At 40.3% G+C, this 24,173-nt stretch overlaps 1 protein-coding gene across 1 annotated transcript in view; it reads right to left on the bottom strand.

The window, feature by feature from the left end:
* Window positions 1-24,173, bottom strand: part of EIF2AK3 (eukaryotic translation initiation factor 2 alpha kinase 3) — an 82,815-nt gene that overhangs the window by 40,482 nt on the left and 18,160 nt on the right. Inside the window, exon 3 of the mRNA XM_006074737.4 lies at window positions 562-756. Within this exon, the coding sequence (XP_006074799.4) occupies window positions 562-756 (195 nt within the window). The remainder of the gene's footprint in view (window positions 1-561; window positions 757-24,173) is intronic.

Raw genomic sequence — 24,173 nt, 5'->3', positions numbered from 1 at the left:
ATTAACAGTATGACTTTTTCATCAGACAGATTTAAATCAAATCTGACCTTGGAAGTTTCTGAACCTTTGAAACCCTCAATTTTCTCATCCTAAAATGAGCACGAACTTGCTTCTTAGATTCTCTCATGACAGGCTCAAACTAGAGAAATAAATAAGTAGTAGCAATTATTCTTACCATCAGGATTATTATTAATCCTTGGAGCGTTCCTTATCCAAATAAAAATTTTTAAATGTAACCATTAGAAATATTGTGATGATTTCAAAATGATGCATGAAAAATGCACCTGACACACAGAAGACCAGTTATTCCTTCTCTTCCTTCTGCTGTTCCTGGCTCTGCTGTTTGACTCTGTCGTTTATTCTGTTATTCTGGATAAATTCAGTTTCTCTTAATAGTATATCCCCCACTTTCTACTTCACAGTTCTTTTATCAAAAGAAATGATATCCTTGGGGGAAAATTATAACAGACCTCAACCAGTAATAGTCCAGTTTAAGAAATTATTTCTTCTATTCTTATTTAGTCTGACTTCTCCCCAAACAAACTGAACATTTTTACTCACCTTTCCACTATATGCACTGAGTCCATACGTAGTGAGAGACTTTCCTCCAACCAAGACAACATCATCTCCAAACTTATAAGACGACTCGAGAAGTGATTCAACTGTAAACGGAACTGTTTCCATGCTCTCACGATCCCGGTCCCACTGGAAGAGGTCTCCATCCAGGGAAGGAATGATCATCTTGTTCCCAAATACCTAAAATAAAAGCTAACTTTTAAAAGGATTCTATGAATGAATAAAGAAGATGTGCTACACATATGCAATGGAATATTACTCAGTCATAAAAAAGAGCGGAACAATGCCATTTGCAGCAACATGGATGGACCTAGAGATTATCATGCTAAATGAGGTAAACCATACAAAGATAAATATCATACGATATCACTTATATGTGGAATCTAAAACACAACACAAATGAACCTAACTACACAAAAGAAACAGACTCACAACAGACACTGAGAATACACCTGCGGTTGCCAAGGGATGGAGGGTGGGGGAGGGATGGATTGGAAGGTTAAAACTAGCAGATGTGAACTATTATACATAGAATGAATAAACCAACCACAAGGTCCCACTGTATAGCATAGGGAATTATATTCAATATCCTGTGATAAATCAAATAGGAAAAGAATATGAAAAAGGATATATATATATGTATATATAACTGAATCACTTTGCTGTACATAGAAATTAACACAACATTGTAAATCAATTATATGTCAATAAAACAAATAAATAATAAAAATAAAAGGATAAAAATAAAAATAAATATAAATAATTAATAGTTAAACATTGACTAATTAATAATTAAATAATTACCAACTTAATTAATGATTAAATAATAATTTTAAAAATAAATAAAAGAATTAGCAGGAACTAAGAGCTGTGGCCTCATGCCTGATGTACTTTGGCCTCCGGAGCAGCATACGAAGTTATACAGCTTATTAACCAAAAGCAATTTAAAAGAACCACCTGTCCCTCCTGGGGCCCACAGGTATGGTTTTCCTCAAACTCTGTTCACCAGGAGCCAAGAGTGTTCCATAACAAGACCAAATGAGAGTTCTGTGACTAAGTGAGTTCAAGCAGAGGTTACTATAGGAGTTCTTATGGTGATTACTACGCTAATGGATAATGTGATTTTCTAGTAAAGGGACAGTTTATGCAGCACTTTCCAGGCCTATTTTATCTAAGCCAGTTACCATCAATGATTCAGGTCTAAGGAACATAGATTGATTTAAGCAGCATCCCACTCTTTCTTTCATTCAATTTCTCAGATCTGCTACGAGCAAGAAGCCTGGTAACCAAGCTTAATGATTTCATGCTCTTAGTTGTCCTTCCTTCTTTTAACAACGTTTATGGAGGGCCTATTACATGTCATAGGAAATACTGCCGTGGTCTCATGCCTGATGTACTTTGGCCTCTGGAGCAGCATACGAAGTTGCACAGCTTATCAACCAAAAGCAATTTAAAAGAACCACCTGTCTCTCCTGGGGCCCACAGGTACACTCCAGTATGGTTTTCATAGGAAACAGAATAGGAAAGACTAGAGATCTCTTCAAGAAAATTAGAGATACCAAGGGAATATTTCATGCAAAGATGGGCTCAATAAAGGACAGAAATGGTAGGAACCTAACAGAAGCAAAAGATACTAAGAAGAGGTGGCAAGAACACACAGAAGAACTATACAAAAATGATCTTCACGACCCAGATAATCAGGATGCTGTGATCATTCACCTAGAGCCAGATATCCTGGAATGTGAAGTCAAGTGGGCCTTAGGAAGTATCACTAAGAACAAAGCTAGTGGAGGTGATGGAAATCCAGTTGAGCTATTTCAAATCCTAAAAGACGCTGTTGTGAAAATGCTGCACTCAATATGTCAGCAAATTTGGAAAACTCAGCAGTGGCCACAGGACTGGAGAAGGTCAGTTTTCATTCCAATCCCAAAGAAAGGCAATGCCAAAGAATGCTCAAACTACCACACAATTGCACTCAGCTCACATGCTAGGAAAGTAATGCTCAAAATTCTTCAAGCCAGGCTTCAGCAATACGTTAACCGTGAACTTCCTGATGTTCAAGCTGGTTTTAGAAAAGGCAGAGGAATCAGAGATCAAATTGCCAACATTCGCTGGATCATCGAAAAAGCAAAAGAGTTCCAGGAAAACATCTATTTCTACTTTACTGACTATGCCAAAGCCTTTGACTGTGTGGATCACAATAAACTGTGGAAAATTATGAAAGAGATGGGAATACCAGACCACCTGAACTGCCTTTTGAGAAATCTGTATGCAGGTCAGGAAGCAACAGGTAGAACTGGACATGGAACAGACTGGTTCCAAATAGGAAAAGGAGTACGTCAAGGCTGTATATTGTTACCCTGCTTATTTAACTTATATGCAGGGTACATCATGAGGAACGCTGGGCTGGACAAAGCACAAGCTGGAATCAAGATTGCCCAAAGAAATACCAATAACTTCAGACATGCAGATGACACCACCCTTATGGCAGAAAGTGAAAAAGAACTAAAGAGCCTCTTGATGAAAGTGAAAGAGGAGAGTGAAAAAGTTGGCTTAAAGCTCAACATTCAGAAAACGAAGATCATGGCATCTGGTCCCATCACTTCATGGTAAATAGATGGGGAAACAGTGGAAACAGTTGCTGACTTTATTTTGGGGGGCTCCAAAAATCACTGCAGGTGGTGATTGCAGCCATGAAATTAAAAGATGCTTACTCCTCGGAAGGAAAGTTATGACCAACCTAGACAGCATATTAAAAAGCAGAGACATTACTTTGTCAACAAAGGTCCATCTAGTCAAGGCTATGGTTTTTCCAGTAGTCATGTATGGATGTGAGAGTTGGACTATAAAGAAAGCTGAGCGCTGAAGAACTGATGCTTTTGAACTGTGGTGTTGGAGAAGACTCTTGAGAGTCCCTTGGACTGCAAGAAGGTCCAACCAGTCCATCCTAAAGGAGATCAGTCCTGGGATTTCTTTGGAGGGAATGATGCTGAAGCTGAAACTCCAATACTTTGGCCACCTCATGGGAAGAGTTGATTCATTGGAAAAGACTCTGATGCTGGGAGGGATTGGGGGCAGGAGGAGAAGGGGACGACAGAGGATGAGATGGTTAGATGGCATCACCGACTCAATGGACATGAGTTTGGGTAAACTCCGGGAGTCGGTGATGGAAAGGGAGGCCTGGAGTGCTGCGGTTCATGGGGTTGCAAAGAGTCGGACACGATGAGCGACTGAACTGAACTAAACTGATTACACGTCAGGGACTATTCAGTTGCTTAGGATACACAAGTAAGCAAAACAAATAAAAAGAAAACAAAAACACCTGCCAATGTGGCTCTCAAACTCTGGACTGGGGAGTTAAATAACATAGTAAATAATTACAGACTATGTTAGGGGATAAATGCCATAAGGAAAAAAAATGGAACAAGATAAAGGAGGAAGGGAAAGTATATGCATAGGAAGGGAAGGGACTGTCATTAATGGTTAAGTTCAGGGCAGGCTCCCATAGAGAAAGTAACATCTGAGCAAACTCTAAACACAAGTGCTAACTCTGCTGATATAGGGGAACAGCCCTTGCAAAGGTCTTAAGCAGGAAGTACACGGTGACAGCGGAGGGGAACAGGCTGGAGAGGCAAGGATGGAGAGCAAGCGGAAAGCCCGAGACTGTGGTGGTTGTGGACAGTGGAGGTGATGCCGGTGGTTAGATTAGGGATGCAATTGGAAGGTAAAGCCAGTAGGATTTCGTGGTGGATTCCCTATACACACGAGCAAAAGAAAAGAGCCCAGGATGACTCTAAAGGAGCCCAGGATGACTCTAAAGGTTTTGGCCAAGAACACCTTGTTTCTGGAGAAAGAGTTTAAATTAGTACATGCCTTTGTGACACTGGCCTTTCAGCATTAACAAATAGACACAACTCAGGAATTCTCTGGTGGTTCAGTGGTTAGGACTTGGTGCTGTCAGTGCTGGGGTCCAAGTTCAATTCCTGGTCAAGGAACTAAGATCCTGCAAGCCATGTGGTGCAAAAAAAAAAAAAAAAAGGACACAGCTTGACTTATTTCAGCTAATGCCACAACTATTTTCCTGACTGTGAAGGCTCAAAACTTTGGAAAAGGGGCTATGAAAGAAGTATGAGTTTAAAAACCAAAAGCCTCCAAACAAATGTCGATATAAACTTAAAAAAAATTTTTTTTTTTTCTCTATGGACTTCTTTTTTCCTTAAGCAGCAGAATCTTTTCTTTAAAGAGATACTTACAGGGATATTTTAAAGAGATCCTTTTCTGTCACAAAGAGTTTTAAGTTGTTGTTCAGTTAATATATTCTTTCCCCCACCCGCTACCCCCAGGTTTGTCCCACACTCCTGGAGTTCTAGAAAACAGGTTGAAAAACACGACTCTAATCCACTTCTTTCCTTCATTTCGTAGTTCAAATCCTTATATCTCTGGCTTGAACTATTATAATAATCTCTTCACAGGTCTTAGCTGGAAATTTCCTCAACCCAACCTCTGCGTATCTTCTAGATTAATCTCTAAGTCAGTTAAGCTTGTTATGACACTATTCAAAAATCCTCAATAGCTCTCCATTTTCTTCTAACTAAAGACCCCAAATCCTAAGTCCAACATTCAAAGTCCTCTAAACACAACCTCATACAACCTTCTCCTCCTTGTCTTTCTTTTTTTAATTTTTTTATTTATTTTTTTTCCTCCTTGTCTTTCACCTTTCCCCACGTGGGTGGAAATCAGGCATCATTACTTAGGCAGGATATTTAATGTTATTACTGTTATTGTTCACTTATGTCACTGTCAATGTCATTCATTCTCCCTGGAACACCCCAGTACCAACTCTGCCCACTGAAATCCCATTCGGCCTTCAGGCTAGCATCGCTTATGCTTTTCCTTTGAAATCCAAGAAAATTTTAGCAGTGGAAGTTCACTGACAGAAGTCTTCCTACTATACTTTTTGCTGTAACTATACTGAGACAATATTACAGTCTCAAAAACTGTTCACTGTACTGTTAAATATTAAATATGTTAATGTGTACATGTTTATGCATATACAGTGGCTGTAAAATTAATGCACTCAAACCTAGTGGGCAGATTTTATCAAATTCCGTTCCCTCAGCAAAAGAACAAAGGCCTCTGAGAGACATGGCTGACTCTTGGGCTGGGGCAAGGCAGGTAGAAGGTGAATCTTTAATATCTTATTGGTCTGAAAAGTAAGAATATATACAAAAAAAAGATGGAAACATGTCACTGACCACATCTGGAACTGAAGCACCAGAATGATTAACTACTGAATTATAAAGCATTGAAAAAAAAAAAGGAATTTATGAGTCCATATTATTAACAAATAGATAAAATAAACAACATATGGGAGAGAAGGAAATGCTTTTACTGCAATAAAATGCCAAGAGTCTACTGATATATTTGAAGGGAGGACTGCAGTTGGAAAAATTAGCATCTTGCAGTCATCACAGTTAAGACTGTGTCAGGCAAAAATCAGCCATGGTGTTAAATCTAGGGGGTAATTTTGATGAGGAGCAGGATATCTGCATGGTCGTAAAGTATCTTCCTGTGCTTCCCTGGTGTCTCAGTGGTAAGGAATCCAACTGCCAACGCAGGAGATGCAAGTTCAATCCCTGGGTCGGGAAGATCCCCTGGAGGAAAAAATGGCAACCCAGTCCAATATTCTTGCCTAGAGAATTTCATGGACAGATGAGCCTGGCAGGTTCTAGTCTACAGGGTCGCAAAAGAGTTGGACATGACTTAGCAACTAAACAACAACAAAGTATCTTCCCAACTGCTTATTAGTAACAATTGATTAAAAACAAAAAAACAGAAAAGTCATTTTATAGGAGAATTTAGACAATACCTTGACTAGATGATCAAATGAGTTTGATAGACAGGAAACCCTAAGAGAAGGTTACCCATACAGCATTCTGAACCAAGAATGCACAGCCTGGATCTAATTATCAGAAAACATCAGACAAGCACAAAAGAAGGAAAATTCTATTTAATTTTAAGTAAAAAGCCAGAGAGACAATATTTTTCAAAAATGTCAATGTCATAAAAGATAGAGTCTGTGGGGAAAAAAATCCAGATTAAAAGAAGCTAATGTGACAAGTAACTGTACTACCTGACCCTAGACTAGATGCTACACTGGGAATGAAAGACACCATAGAAGACATTATTAAGTCAACTGATAAAACTGGAATATAGACGACAGATTAAAAGTTGATGACTGTACTGTGGTTATGTAAGAGAGTATCTCTATTAAGAAATGCACACTGAAGCATCTAGGAGTAAAGAGCTATAATGGATATTTCATTTATCTTTAGATATTTCAAGAAAAAAAAAGTATGTATGGGGGTTTGGGAGAGGAGAGATTACACATACAACTCAAATGATAGAGCAAATAAGTTTTGAGCAGATTAATCTGGGAATACAAGGGTTGGTTCTTTTTTTTTTTTTTTGGTACTACTTTTCATACCAAAAAGTGTGCAACTTCTTGTACTGTGAAATTACTTCCAAATAAGAGATTAAAGAGAACAGATACTCAGCTTTGCAGCTGTAATTAAACTCAGAAGGCTATACCATGAAATTGAAGGTTCATCATAATTCTTGCTATTTAAAGATCTCCAACTATTTCTCTTTATTTTTTAAAAATCTAAATTTGGGGGGACTTCCCTGGAAGCCCAGTGGTTAGGACTCTTCACCTCCACTGCCAGGGGCCTGGGTTCAATCCCTGGTCGGGAACTAAGATCCCACAAGCCATGTAGCATGGTCAAAAGTAAATAAATACATAAATAAAAATAAACATTTGATTTTTAATGAGCTCTCAGATGACACTGGCATGTATACATATGTATACCACTGCATATTATCTTAGAATTTTAACATTACTACTTTATTCTTTGCTTTCTTCTATTTACTGATAACAGATAAAAAATTCTAATTTCAAAAATCAAAGCTTTTCATCTTTTGAAGAATGTTCAACTTAAAGTTGTCATTAAGAACAGATTTAGGTCATGGTGAAGCTACCATCGTGTTTAGCCAAAGTAATCTCCCCTTTTAAGTTACACATTAGTTAGGAAATCAAGAGTTTATTGTTCTCTACCGTCCACATTATATTCTCTCTTCTATTTACTAGAACAATAAATTCAAACTATGATATAAAAATGGTAAAAAGGGACATCCTTGGTGGGCCAATGGCTAAGACTCCTCACTCCCAATGCCTGGGGTTTGAGTTCAATTCCTGGTCTGGGAACTAGATCCCACATGTTGCAACTAAAGATCAAAGGTCCTACATGCCACAACTCAGACTTGATGCAGTGAAATAAATATTTTTTAAAAAAATGATAATAAAAATAACGGTAATAAAAACTTCAATAAAATTAAAAAACAGGTATTGTCTGGTAATGTCAACAGCAAGCACTGGCTGAGGACAAATAGGCAGAGCAGGTGTGTATCACTACAAGAAAGAGGAAGAGCGGTTGGTGGGTCTGCAGGAAACAAATAACATTTATTTTTACTTGTTTCCTCTTCATTAAACAACTTCTCTTTCTCTAAACAAGCGGCAGGTCCTTAGAGAATACAAAGGCTTCGAAGTGCAACCACCCTCAATCACTCCCCCCCCACCCCCTACACACAAAAAAGAACAAACAAAAACCTCCATCAGATGAACAGGAGCTAAAGTTCACCTTTGCTTCCAAATGTAAAAGAAAGTAAACTTATCTGCAATTAAAAATATGGTTTAAACAACAAAGAAGATGTCATGTGATTGACCATATGGAGACAAACTGCCTTATTTTATTTGCCTTTTTTTTTTTTGGACTTATTTTAAAAGAGGACAAAACCCAAAACAAAAAAGCATTATGATTCCAGCCTTGATCATGTCATATTTCTGGATGATGATTTTAAAGTTTACTTTCAAATAGCTGCTCTTCACTAATTGGCTGCTTATGAGTCATACTCACGGCTGCTAACCTCTGCACCAATCTTTGTGAAGTCTTTGAGGCTGCAGCTGTGAAAGCAGATGGCGCTTTTTCCTTGAGAGCCACAGAAGCGGTCGAGGCCTGCAGTTCAGGTAGAGAGATGACCTCACCTCTCAGAAAAGCATTACCTCACCCTCCCAGCATAGGAATGAGTCACCCAGAGAGTCAGCTGCAAATCTCTTGGTATAAAAAAAATGTAGGTTATGGTGATGCATTTTCACATTCCACCAGTTTGTCTCTGGAAGGAGCCATTTGTTCTGATTCGCTGCTCTGCATCTCAAACTAATTACGTGCTTCGCTTCCCACTTCAGTCATTTTCAAAAACACACATGCTTATTATTTGGGGGTGGTGGCGGGGTTTCCCTCTATTTGTTTTTTCCTGTGAATAATTTTAAAATAAAAGGTTTGTCAAATTGGCAGGCAAACTCGGTATCAAAGATCCAACCCCGGTCTTTAACCACCAAGTCACAAAGCAGCTTAGTAAAAGTAATTTAGTTACCATTTCTGATCAAAACCTGAATGGCATAATGCATACCAGTGGCACCCAGAATCAAGGACTGCTATTTGAAATCAGAATGTGAGGATAAGAACTCTGTTTTCAAGTGGCAGAAGGAACTTCAACTGAGAAAATAAAGGAAATGACTAAAAACAAAAATTCCTCTTATTTGAAAAAAACATATTTTCATTTGGTTCTTCCTTCTTTTTCTATGCGACCACCTCCCCACCCATCCAGCCCTAACCTCCCACCATCAACACATACACTTTGGGTGAGTAATATTCAACTTTAACTTAAAATCAAAGTTTTGAAACATCAAATGTAAAGAGATGACTATAATAAAACCCCATGTGTCTATGACCCAGTTTCAACAATCATCAGCATTTTGCTACTTTCCACTCATCTGCTACATCTATTTGTTAGGGCAGTATTTTAAAGTCAGTCACAGGCATCATGTCATTTCACCTACACATACTCCAGTATTTGCTGCTGAGAAATAACTACCATGCCAAACGTTACATCTAACAGAATTAATAGGAATTCCTTAAAAATCATCTAACATTCAAATTTCCCTGACTGTTGCAAAAATATACTATATAATTGGGGCTTCCTTGGTGGTGCTAGTGGTAAAGAACCCACCTGCCAAGGCAGGAGATGTGAGAGACGTGCGTTCAATCCCTAGGTCAGAAAGATCCCCTGGAGGAGGGCATGGCAACACACTCCAGTATTTCTACCTGGGAAATCCCATGGACAGAGGAGCCTGGTAGGCTATAGTCCATGGAGTCTCAGAGTCAGACACGACTGAAGTGACTTAGCACTTAGAACTATATAATTCATTTGCTCCAACAGGAATATAAAGTCCACATATCACATTTTATTCTTTTTGTCCCCTATCAGGCCCCTTTTACTCCCTTTTTCTCGCTTTGATTTACTTGAGAAACCAGATTATTCATCCTACAGAATGTCTCTCAGTGTGGATTTTGCAAGTGACTTGTTACTTTATTCCCAGTATTTCTTTCCTTTCTTTCTCCCCCCCCTCCCTTTTTCTTTTCAAAATTTATTTGGCTATGCCAGGTCTTAGTTGCAGTATGTGCGATCTAGTTCCCCGACCAGGGATCAAACCCAGGCCCCCTACATTGGGAGCATGGAGTCTTAGCCACTGGTCCACCAGGGAACTCCCTATTCTCTGTATTTCTTTAAAAGGTGTAATAAAAACTGCAGCTTTGATCTGATGCAGCTTTGATGTTTTGGGACAAGACTACCTCACAAGCTGTGCTGTATATTTCCTATTATATTAACAATCAAGGTCAGACATTCCCATTCATTTCTGTATCGCCTATTACTGCTTTCTCACTACAAGTAGAAAGACTGCATAGCCCACAAAGCCCAAGATATTTACTATCTAGCCCTTTACAGAAAAAGTTTGCCAACCCCTGAGTTATGTCATATGTGTTACTATTAATCAGTGGATTCAGTGCAGTCAGTCTGGTCCCTCCATTTTAAAGAGTCCCATCAACTTTTCACCATTTTAGTATCAACTGAGGATCTACTACTTCAATAAAATGATAAAAGAATGACTTTCAATTCTATCATTCTTTCTTCATTTCTTAGCTAGAATTTTTCTAAAAAAGAACTTCCCTTGTTTGGCTTTAGATGCTGGATTTGCCTCTAGTTCCCTGATCAGGGATGGAACCTGTGCGTCCTGAACTGGGAGCTTGGGGTCTTAACCACTGGACCACAGGAAAGTCCCCTCCACAGCTATTTAAAAAGGTAAGTCTACAATAAACACTGGAGAGGGTGTGGAGAAAAGGGAACCCTCTTACACTGTTGGTGGGAATGCAAACTGGTATAGCCACTGTGAAGAACAGTACGGAAATTCCTTAAAAAACTGGGAATAGAACTGCCATATGACCCAGCAATCCCACTGCTGGACATATACCCTAAGGAAACCAGAAATGAAAGAGATACATGTACCCCAATGTTCACTGCAGCACTATTTACAATACCTAGGACATGGAAGCAGAGAAGGCAATGGCACCCCACTCCAGTACTCCTGCCTGGAAAATCCCATGGACAGAGGAGCCTGGTGGGCTGCAGTCCATGGGGTCGCTAAGAGTCAGACACGACTAAGTGACTTAGCAGCAGCTGCAGCAGCAGCAGCAGGACATGGAAGCAACCTAGATGTCCATCAGCAGACAAATGGTTAAGAAGTTGTGGTACATATACACAATGGAATATTACTCAGCTATAAGAAGGAACACATTTGAGTCAGTTCTAATGAGGTGGATGGACCTGGAGCCTATTATATACAGTGAAGTAAGGAAGAACGAGAAACACAAATACTGCATATTAACACATATATATGAAATTTAGAAAGATGGTAACAATAATCCTATATGCAGGGCAGCAAAAGAGACACAGATGTAAAGAAGAGACTTTTGGACTCTGTGGGAGAAGGCGAGGGTGGAATGATTTGAGAGAATAGAACTGAAACGTGTATATTACCATAGGTAAAATAGATGACCAGTGCAAGTTTGATGCATGAAGCAGGGCACCCAAATCATTGCCCTGAGACAACCCAGAGGGATTGGGGGGTGGTGGGAAGGGGGTTCAGGACAGGGGACACATGTGCACCCATGGCTGATTCATGTTGACATATGACAAAAACCATCATAATATTGTAAAGTAATTATCCTTCAATTAAAATTAATAAATTAATTTTTAAAAAGGTATGTCTCTTGGTTCCCAAACTACTGATGAATGTTTCTACCATTTTGGGGATCCTGCTTTTCCCATTCCTTCTTCTGTTCCCCCAATTCTTCCACAGTCAAAACAGAAAGGGTTTTGGTGTTTGTTTTTTTTTTTTAACACTTTCTTCTGCTTGAAGGCCTTCAATCAGACTTTGACGAATCAAAGGGTTCTCTTAGTGAGGCACCTGCATTCTAAGCATATTTGTAAATACTTTTAAAGAATTCACACCAACCAGGTGGGTAAATCTACAAGAGAGCAGGAAAATCCTAAAATTCTACTAAAGCTAATCTATCCTTGAAACCCTTTTCTCTCTGATTCATCACTCTCTACTTGAATTTTAATAAGTTAGTGATTCTGCTGCTGCTAAGTCGCTTCAGTCGTGTCTGACTCCGTGCGACCCCAGAGATAGCAGCCCACCAGGCTCCCCCGTCCCTGGGATTCTCCAGGCAAGAACACTGGGGTGGGTTGCCATTTCCTTCTCCAATGCATGAAAGTGAAAAGTGAAAGTGAAGTCGCTCAGTCGTGTCCGACTCTTAGCGACCCCATAGACTGCAGCCCACCAGGCTTCTCCATCCATGGGATTTTCCAGGCAAGAGTACTGGAGTGGGGTCCCACTGCCTTCTACTCAGCCATAAAAGGGAACAAAACTGGGTCATTTGTAGAGACATGGATAGACCCAGAAACTGTCAGAGAGTGAAGTAAGTCAGAAAGAGAGAAACAAATATTGTATATTAATACATATATGTGGAATCTAGAAAAAATTGATATAGATGATCTTATTTACAAAGCAGAAATAGAGACACAGATGTAGACAACAAATATGGATACCAAGGAGGAAAAGTGGGGGTGGGATGAACTGGGAGACTAGGATTGACATACATATATTATTGATACTATGCATAAAACAGATAACTAATGAGAACCTACCATATAGCATAGGGAACTCTACTCAGTGTTCTGTGATGACCTAAATGGAAATGAAATCCAAAAAAGAGGGGATATATGCAGAGAGTGGATTAACGCTGCTGTACAGCAGAAACCAACCCAACATTGTAAAGCAACAAAACTCCAATATAATTTTTTAAAATTAAAAAAAAAAGTGTTAGGGATTCAGAAAGGTTGGTTGGAGGTCATTTTCTCACCATACTCCTCTACCAAGGGATGGTTTCTCTCAGTTCCCAGGACACTAACACTTCTAACTTTTCTCTTCAGCGCAGACTTTTCCTCTGTGAGCAACAGACCCACATATACAATGCCTTCTTAACATCTCTGCTTGGAGAGCTCTCAAAGTCACTTTGAACTCATCACATCTAAACAAATTCATGTTCTCCCTCTCCATACTTGTTCTTAAGTTACTACTAATTCCTCCTTTGGTCTTCTAATTTCACAAAGACTTCCCTCCCTAAACATCTCTTTAATCTATCACTTTACTTCCCTCCACTTCCTGTCTCACTCCAATGCAAGCTATCCCCATCTGTTCCAGACCAGTCTCTTAACTAGTCTCCATACTTCTGCTCTTCTTCCTCTTCCAGTCCATTTTCTATGGTTGTTGTTGTTCAGTTGCTCAGTCGTGTCTGACTCTTTGCAACCCCATGGACTGAAGCAAGTGAATCTTCCCTATCCTTCACCACCTCCTGGAGCCTGCTCAAACTCATGTCCATTGAGTAGGCGATGCCTTCCAACCATCTCATCCTCTGTAGTCCCCTTCTCCTCCTGCCTTTAACCTCTCCCAGCATCAGGACCTCTTCCAATGAGTCGGCTTTTCCCATCAGGTGGCCAAGTATTGGAGCTTCACCTTCAGCCTCAGTCCTTCCAGTGAATATTCAGGAATGACTTCCTTTAGGATTGGCTGGTTTGATCTCCTTCTAGTCCAAAGGACTCTCAAGAGTCTTCTCCAACACCAAAATTCAAAAGCATCAATTCTTCAGCGTTCAGCCTTCTTTATGGTCCAACTCTCACATCCATACAAGATTACTGGAAAAACCATAGCTTTGACTATATGGACCTTTGTTGGCAAACTAATGGTTAGTACAACTATGTAACATAGTATACTATGGTCAGTACAGACAATATACATAGTCAGCAGAGTACAGGAGAGATTGGTTTAGTGGGATTTTAAGAATTTATCTACTTTCTTCCAGATTTCCACAACTTCTGGCTGGTGTGAATACATCATAAATATTTTACTTTTATTTATTTGTTTGGCTGCACCAGGTCTTAGTTGCAGCACTCAGGATCTTTAGTTTTCATGGCAGCATGCAGGATCTTTTAGTTGCTGCATGTGACCTTTTGGTTGTGGCATATAGAAAATCCTATGGACAGAGGAGCCTGGTGGGCTACAGTCCACGGGAGTTGCAGAGCTGGACACGACTTAGCGACTGAGCACACTCATGGGATCTAGTTCTGTGACCAGGGATTGAACCTGTGTCCCCTGTACTGGGAGCACGGAGTCCCAGCCACTAGACCACCAGGGAAGTCCCTTTACAAATATTTTCTAAATGTAAATACTTCCACAGTTAGAGATTACTGGCTTATAATACAAATGCCTCACTGTGCCAACCTTCTGATTCATCAGTCTCATTCAAAGTCTCAGCAAAACAGAACGTCAAAAAACCCTTTCCATTTTGACTATGGAGGAGTATCTCCCAGTTAAAGCCTTTCAGCGGCTTCCCATGGCTGAGGATGAAATCCAGAACGCTTCCCATACATTACGAGACCCCGTACAGCCTGACCCCGGCCTCCCTCTATGGACTCATCTCTACCTCACCCTCATCCGAGTTGCCACCCTCGCCTTCTTTAGTGCTCTGAGCACACCATGATCATTCCTGCTGCAAGGCCTTGACGCTGGCCATTTTCTCTCCCAGAACAGTCCTTCTCTGCATCTCTGTCCATCTCTTACAGCTCTTTGTCCTCAAAGGATCTCAGTTGTAAACACCGTTTCTTCTGAGCAGCACTCTCTGACCTCCCACCTTGGGAGGTCAGGTACCCTGCTAAGCCTCTCTTAGTTCTACCCTTCCTTGTGGCAGTTACCGTAATTCGACTATGATATTTACACTATAATAATTTTATATCTGGCTCCCCTGCTAGCTCCACATAGTGCCATGTAAGTTCCATAAAGGCTAGGACCTTACCGGACCTGCACATTGTTGTAACCCCAGCTGCACAGTCCCGCAAGACCCTCTGCCACCTTAAAGACCAGTTTGAGTTTGGGGTGTGTTAAAGTTCAAGTACCACTGACTCTCTCACTAGGGTTAAGAAGCAGGGACTTCTTTGGTGGTCCAGTGGTTAAGAATCCACCTTTCAATGCAGGGGACATGGGTTCCATTCCTGGTTGGGGAACTAAGATCTCACATGCTGCAGGGCAACTAAGCCCACAAGCTGCAACTAGAGAGAAGCCTGCACATGGTATGAAAGATCCCGTGTGCCGCAACTGAGACCCAATGCTGCAAAATAAATAAATAAATATTAAAAAAAAAAAGCAGCAGCAGTCAGGTGCTCACAGTGCACTGAGTACCATGGTAAGTTTGCTCTCTATTATGATGGGCTTCCCTGGTGGTTCAGATGGTAAAGAATCTGCCTGTAATGCAGGAGACCCAGGTTCTATCCCTGGGTTGGGAAGACCCCTTGGAGAAGAGAATAGCAACCCACTCCAGTATTCTTGCCTGGAGAATTCCATGGACAGAGGAGCCTGGCAGGCTACAGTCCATGGTGGTTTGCAAAGAGTCAGACACGACTGAGCGACTAACACACGATGTCTTTGTCCCTAAATTTCAATGAGAACGTTGAAATTAACGTGACAGGGAGAGTAGAGGAAGCTTATTTGCTGAACGTTTGGTGTTCCAGGGAATCATATCTCCTCAAGGATTAAGGAGAGGGCCTCATCATTAACAACTAGTTAGTTGATCTAACATGAAGAATTATGAAATCTTTCAGTAGATTTGGGTATTAGTCAAAGGCATCCTGTGTGACATGCTTAAAAGGAAATGTAGATTTAAAAGAAGAAGAAAGAAAGAAAGAAAATGCAGAAGAAAAAACAAATCCTGAAGTAATTTGGTATTTATAACATCAAAGATTCTGAATTATTGCCCAAGAGCAGTGAGATACCAAGTTTTTTTCATTCTTTCTTTCCTTAACCTATACTCAACCTATAAAACAAAATACCTCAAGGAAAACTACTAGCTTAACTGCTTAAGTATACTTTTGGCATTCATAGAGAAAAATAGTTTAGTAACTACTTATATCTTCACTTAGATTAATAAACATCCATAAAGTAGATAAACAATATGCACAAGGAGTCAGTTTCCTACAAAAAAAAAGTTAATCAATTTCTCACTTGACAACATGTGTGCTGGAAAAAATCGATTTAGTTCACAGCACTGCTTTCAGCCACGCTAAGGGATGAAAAAGACAAAATTATATCAAAGCACTGTTTCACTTCTATAATTAAAAGAAAAGCAATTAACCTAAGCAATTATTTAAATATTGGCTTGCTCCATGACTGACAGCGACTTTTCCAAATAAACCACCGCCTGAGATGGTGCTCATCTAAGACTCACATTGTGCTAGTTTATGTACAAATGAAAAACTGCCAAACGATCAGACATCTTTCAGTATAAATTAGAGAATCTTTAAAAGAGATTACAGAGTCTCTTTTAATAAAGCAATGCTCAAAACAGTCTACTGATGGACCCTTTATGAACAAATCAAGTAACCATTAAAAATGTACTCTTGTTCATAGGCTCCCTCCACCAACCCTCAGCCTCTGGAAGGCCCATCTTAACAAATGCAGTCTGATGCAGGGCAGGGAGGAGGCTGGAAGGCTCTCAGACTATAGTTGTTTCTGCACCTGTCTGAAACCAAAGGGCAGTGTGTCCCTTGGGGAGAAACATGCCTAAAATAAAATAAAACAAAACCCCAAACTCTAAGTATAGACTTATAATAGAATTGTTTGTTCCTTTTAAGAGGAAAAAAGGGGAGGACATTTTAACAGAAAAATGAAACAAAAAACAAATATGGTATCTCTAAATAAAGAAAAGGTAAAGATATTGTCTAAGGATAGACTAGCTATATATACACAGTTATAATATGCATTCTAAATACAGATAAGGAAGGTCTTTGTATTTATAAGTGTGTTTCAAAACATAGAGAAGTAAGCAGATAGTTCAAGAATCTGATGTCTACTTAGATTTGGTGAACTGTGATCCTAATGCCATCCAGAGACCCCAAAGAAAAACCATGCTACTATTTACAATAGCCAGGACACAGAGGCAACCTAGATGCCCACTGGCAGACGAATGGATAAGAAAGCTGTGGTACATATACACAATGGAATATTACTCAGCCATTAAAAGGAATGCATTTGAATCAGTTCTAATGAGGTGGATGAAACTGGAGCCTATTATACAGAGTGAAGTAAGTTAGAAAGAAAAACACCAATACAGTATACTAACACATATATATGGAATTTAGAAAGATGGTAACGATGACCCTATATGCAAGACAGCAAAAGAGACACAGATGTAAAGAACAGTCTTCTGGACTCTGTAGGAGAAGGCGAGGGTGGGATGATTTGAGAGAACAGCATTGGAAAATGTATATTATCATATATGAAACAGATCGCCAGTCCAGGTTCGATGCATAAGACAGGGTGCTCAGGGCTGGTGCACTGAGATGACCCTGAGGGATGGGATGGGATGGGGAGGGAGGTGGGAGTGGGGTTCGGGATGGGGAACACATGTACACCCATGGCTGATTCATGTCAATGTATGGCAAAAACCACTACAATATTGTAAAGTAATTAGCCTCCAATTTAAATAAATAAATAGGTTAAAAAAAAAAAAAAAAACATGCTAAGGAGATCCAACCAGTCCATCCTAAAGGAGATCAGTCCTGAGCGTTCATTGGAAGGACGGATGTGGAAGCTGAAACTCCAATACTTTGGCCACCTGATGTGAAAAACTGACTCATTTGAAAAGACCCTGATGCTGGGAAGGATTCAAGGCAGGAGGAGAAGGGGACGACAGAGGATGAGATGGCTGGATGGCATCACCGACTCAACGGACATAAGTTTGGGTAAACCCCAGGAGTTGGTGATGGACAGGGAGGCCTGGCGTGCTGCAGTACATGGGGTCACAAAGAGTCAGACACGACTGAGTGTCTGAACTGAACTGATGTCACAAAACAAAATTTTAAAACCATTAGTGAAGAACCACGGCCAAATCTCCTGAGTGCTTTGACTCTGCATATAAATCACTAGAGAAAAGCAAATTGGATTTCAGGTGGTCCTTCTGAAAACTGAAAACAAAATTCTTAACTACTGTCAAAAGTATTTGATTTAAATAGATAGCCAGTGGGAATTTGCTGTATGACTCAGGGAACTCAAACTGTGGCTCTGTGACAGCTTGGAGGGGTGGGATGGGATGGGAGGTGGAAAGGAGGTTCAGGAGGGAGGGGACATATGTATACTTATGGCTGATGCATGTCGATATATGGCAGAAATCAGTACAATATTATAAAGCAATTATCCATCAATTAAAAATAAATAATTTTTAAAGAAAGTATTAGATATAGAAGCTAGGAGCACATGCGCTGAAGGTAACAGAGTAAACTTTAGGTTCATCATTCATTCTGACACACAGACACAGACACACACACATTTTAGCTTGGTCTATATCACTATTCTTTTGAGGAAGTTTATAAATACCTAGTTAAGAGGAAAGAGTGGCAAATCAGATCTCTGTCCCAAGGCAACTCAACCTTCCTGCAGCTTACAGTTCATTCTAAAAATAATGTGAAACCCTTGTTTTTAATGGAACCATCAATCTCTCTTATGCTCTGGGAACTTACTTTTTTCCTTAACATAACTGAAACATGACTAAAGCAACATAATAAGCTATTTTATATGCCTTTTAAGTCAGAAAAGGTTAAGGGCATCATCAGAGCAGGTTGAGAGGCAACAAGACATGTACCTAACGGTCATGAATTTGTGTTATTTTTAAACAAATCCTTAAAGGTACTAAAAAGGGAAATCAAAAAATTCCTCTAGATAATTTATAAGGGTGTTTCATGTATTTGATGGTACCTGAGCCCTGAGGTTAGGACAATCTTTAGAAATTTAGTCCTATCCATCATTTTACAGAGAAGGAAATTAAAGCTCTCCTGAAATAAAGAACATGAGTTTGTACAAGCTCTGGGAGATGGTGAAGGACAGGGAAGCCTGGAGCGCTGCAGTCCAAGGGGTCACAAAGAGTCAGACACGACTGAGCGACTGAACAACAGCAACAACAACTGAAATAATTTAGCCAAGTCACACAGCCAGTTAACAGCAGCATCTCAACTAGAACTAGCCCCTGAATCCTGGTGCATACTCCACACCACACAGACTACAAAGTTCCTGTGATGCTCTCACTTTATTATCACACAGAAGTACATGTGACTCACAACCAATTCCTCTAGCACTAATAACTTTAAAAGTGTCTTTACCACTGAGTCACCTGGGAAACATCAGATCAATCACTTTAATAATCACTGCACAGAGGACTTTCCTCGTGGTCCAGTTGTTAAGAATCCGCCTGCCAATGCAGGGGACACAGGTTTGGTCCTTGGTCCAGGAGGTTTCTATAAGACATCGGGCAGCTGAGCCCAAGCACCACAACTACTAAGCCTGCACTATAGGGCCCACATGCTGCAACTACTGAGTCCCGTGTGCCTAGAGCCTGGGCTCTGCAACAAGGGAAGTCACTGCAGTGAGAAGCCCGTGCACAACTAGAGAAAGTCCACAAAGCAGTGAAGACCCAGTACAGCCAAAAATAAATAAATAAATAGCAAAAGAATAAAAATAAAAAATAATCACTGCATAGAGAATTGGAGAAGGCGATGGCACCCCACTCCAGTACTCTTGCCTGGAAAATCCCATGGACGGAGGAGCCTGGTGGGCTGCAGTCCATGGGGTCGCTAAGTGTCAGACATGACTGAGCGACTTCACTTTCACTTTTCACTTTCATGCATTGGAGAAGGAAATGGCAACCCACTCCAGTGTTCTTGCCTGGAGAATCCCAGGGACGGGGGAGCCTGGTGGGCTGCCTTCTATGGGGTCGCACAGAGTTGGACACGACTGAAGTGACTTAGCAGCAGCAGCATAGAGAATATACCTTCTCCAGTCTTCTGGGTTTAATCTGTTTCATCTTCATACCACTCCTGATGAAAGTATGGAGAAACTGACACTGTAATAGAGGAGTCAACAAATGGAGACTTACTGTCACCTGGGTGGCTCCTGTTACATCTCTCCACCAGTTCCTTCTGCCTGCTGGGTTCTACCCAGTCCTTCTCTCTACACTACCTCCCTAGCAAATGCTGAGCTTCAGACAAAGAAAATTAATTTTTCTCCCTAAAAAGCTAAGGACTGTCATAAAATAGTCTATCAGATGCGTTCAGAAGGGTATTGTCACGCTGTGTATCCAATCTGGGACATTTCAAATAGCAGTTTTTGTTCCTCTTTTGGTGGTGTGTCGTCCAGTTTCTGAACATAACTTCTAGATGATGAGTGACGCACACCTTGCTGAGTAACAGGTGACCCAAGCTCACCTGTTCTCTCTCCTTGTTAATGTTTATAACCTTACCAATACTCTCCTAATATTTCTATTATATACTAGATCACTTGGTCTCAAAGCATGGTCTGTGGCTTCTGTCTCAAGTGCAGATGGTCAAGCGGTTTTCGTAAGAAGGTGGTGCTATCTGCCTTTCCCTGGGGTGATACTTGCATTCACGGTGCAGAAGCAACAGTAACCAAAACTGTGCTTCAGCCTCAATCTAGCACCAAATCTGTAGTCCTGGAATCTTCACTTGTCACACACTTGTGACAAAATAGAAGGGAAAAAGTTTCACTCAAGAATGTTCTGATGATACCCCAACGTTCACTGCAGCACTATTTACAATAGCTAAGACATGGAAGCAACCTAGATGTTCACTGACAGATGAATGGATAAAGAAGTTGTGCTCCATATATACAATGGAATATTACTCGGCCATAAAAAGGAAAGCATTTGAGTCAGTTTTAATGAGGTGGATGAAACTGGAGCCTATATACAGAATGAAGTAAGTCAGAAAGAGAAAAACAAATACCATATATTAACACATATATATAGAATCTAGAAAGACGATACCGATGAACCTATTTGCAGGGCATCAGTGGAGATGCAGGCATAGAAAACAGACTTATGAACAAAGTGGAGGAAGGAGAGGGTGGGACTAGTTGAGAAAGCAGTATTGAAACATACATATTACCATATGTAAAAGAGATAGTCAGTGGGAATTTGCTGTATGATGCAGGGAGCTCAAATCCGATGCTCTGGGACAAGGGAGGAGACATATGTATGCCTATGGCTGATTCATGTTGATGTATGGCAGAAACCATTGCAACATTGTAAAGCAATTATCTTCCAATTAAAAATAAATTACTTTAAAAAAGAGTGTTCTGATGAAACAATAAAAATTAATTTCTTCAAGTTGTGACCCCAATACGTACCTTTCTACTATTCTGCCCAACCAACCAGGAGGTATACATGAAGGACTTCAGCCACAAATGGAAGCATGTTTTGAGAAAAAGCACTTGTGAGACTGAGTTTTGAGCTGAACTAGCAGCACTGCTCACAAAGCTCCATTTTTACTTGAAAAACTGAAAGAAAAGCTACGATTATGAGACTTGGGTATCTGGCAGACATGTTCTCAAAAATAAAGTGAACCTCTTACTTTGAGGAAAACAATTGACTATGTTAATGATCAAATCTAAGTTGCTAAGTGAAAATTAGAATCTTGTAAAAGCTGTATCTTCCCATGTGAGCTTCCCAGTACTTAAAGGATTTTCTCATGAGATTGGTGGGGATAATAAAAAGTTTGACTTTATAAAACATTCTACAAGGAAATATGTCAACATTTGGAAGATCTGTGTAACTCAATGAATCAATGTTTTCCCAATGATGTTAGAAGATCATGCATGAGTAAAAAGCAGGACAGGCCAATGGATGTTACTGCAACAGAGTACAACTGCTCATTGATACGATTTCAGATTCCACAGGGCAACTAACCTTCCAGAAACTTTCACCTGTTCTTGTGCAGAACCAGAAATGAATGACCACAATTATCTGAAAAGGCTACTAAAATACTCCCTTTTCCCAACTACCTGTGGATTTTCTTCTTCAAGTAGCTCAACCAAAACAACAATGCAACATGTTGAAGGCAGAAGCATGCAGGAAAATCAAGCTGTCTTCTATTAAACTAGAAACAGGACATTTAAAACAAGAGAGTCCCATAACCAGTGCGAGTCTGATATTTGAAGCAGGGCACCCAGAACCAGTGCTCTGTAGCAACCTGGAGGGATGGGGCAGGGATGGAGGTGGGAGGGGGGTTCAGGATGGAGGGAACAAATGTACGCCTATGGTTAATTCCTATTGATGCATGGCAAAACCCATGACAACACTGTAAACTAGTTATCCTCCAGTTAAAATAGATAAATTTCAAAACAAAAAACAAGAGAGCCCTAATAAACCACAGAATATGGTAGGGACAGTGAGAAAATTGAATTATAGTTTAAAAAACAGCTAATATAACTGTTATAGTAAGAAAAGCTTCAAGGTTGACCAGCTGCTTATAACTTAAACCCACTCAATGGCACTCAGGTTATCACAACTATTTGTCATAACGTGCAATTTCTCTTTTTGTCAGTATGCGTATTTTAGTTTGTAAAAGCACACATGCTTTACACCACTACAACACACCAGAATGTTACCTCAGGCGTAAACAGCTTACAGTCTTCTGATTTTGCTCATCATCTTTTACGTCTAGTTTGAAAATAAAGCAAAATGTGCATGCCCAAGCATTATCCCAGGAGGACACAAATAAATGACTCTTCTGTCTGGGTAGTAATTCATTTGACTATTGCACCTGATTCAAAATTTGTAACTTAATTTATAATCAAAGTGCTTTTATATTAATAATTCACAACACAGAAGTTCACGATTCTCGACAGATGTTTTCAGCATCCTGCTGGATAAGCAGCAGGCGCTCTGAAAGTCTACTCAAGGCTTAGCACACAGCAAGCGTGGAGGCTGGGCAGTGCCACCTCCCTAAGTATCTGCCTGGGTGCTCCAGAACATAATTCAACCTGGGTTTTCTAGAGAGCAGTGGGGTCACTGATGCAGTTTTTCCATCCTAATGTTCCATCACCACTAATCAGGTCATTCTCAAGCCCCTCATGCTAGGTTTTTCCCAAACTTGGTACCAGCTTAAAGCTTTTTGAAAGGGAAAGATTGATAACGAAAGGGGAAAAAGAGGAGGACTTCCCTGGTGCTCCAGAGGGGCCTCCCTGGTGGCTCAGACAGTAAAGAATCTGCCTGCAATGCATGAGACCTGGGTTCGATCTCTGGATGGGGAAGATCCCTCCGAGAAGGGAATGGCTACCCACTCCAGTATTCTTGCCTTGAGAATTCCACAGACAGAGGAGCCTGGCGGGGCTACAGTCCACGAAGTCACAAAGAGTCAGACATGACTGAGAGATTAACACTTTCCCTGGTGGTCCAGTGGTTAAGACTGCATGCTTCCACTGCAAGGGGCTTGGGTTAGATTCCTGGTCAGGGAACTAAGATCCACGTCCCACAAGGTGAGGCCCAAAAAAAAAGAGAGGGGGTGGGGGCAGGAGGAGGAAGAGTACCCTAGTGATTATCCTCTAAGACCAAGGTAAAAGCCTGAGAATGTTCTGGAAAACAGATGACTGCTTCTATGTCAGCAGTCATAACTCAAAAGAGGGACCTGTTTTAAATGATTTAAACAAGAGGGTAGAGTGCCAGAAAAGGAGAGAGTCTTCATCTAAGTCTAGACTAAAGGTGAGAAAAATAAACTTCCGTCATTTAATTCCCCTCAACCTGCTCCTCTCATCGAGGTAGGCAGGCAATGTTGTGACTTTACCGATGCAGATGCTAAAGCTCTGAGGGGCTAAGTCACCTGCGCAAGTTCAGGAGTCATGTGCCAGAAAAGTTTTGAAAGCAACTAATTGCAAATAATCCAATTTGTTTAAAATTACAAGAAAATTTCAGATGAATTATATTTAAAATTAAGATGGACAACTGAGGGAACACAAAGGGAATAATTTATGGGGTTTTGCAACATGTATTTCCAACTGTTAAAACACAGTTGTTTACATTTGTTTTATTATTCCTAGGGACCTCGTGATGATGATGATGATGATGTTAGGAAGAAGAAATTATGATCATGTTACAGCTCAGATAATGAGCTTTATTGGTACAGCAGATAGTATCCTCAATTACTCATTTATATGATTAACTCATTTCAGGCCCCAAACAATCCTA

The sequence above is a fragment of the Bubalus bubalis genome, chromosome 12 (genome assembly GCF_019923935.1).
Source record: "Bubalus bubalis isolate 160015118507 breed Murrah chromosome 12, NDDB_SH_1, whole genome shotgun sequence".
Lineage (NCBI taxonomy): Eukaryota > Metazoa > Chordata > Mammalia > Artiodactyla > Bovidae > Bubalus > Bubalus bubalis.
Note: the sequence above shows the minus strand (reverse complement) of the source record. Positions and strands in the feature narration are given on the sequence as shown.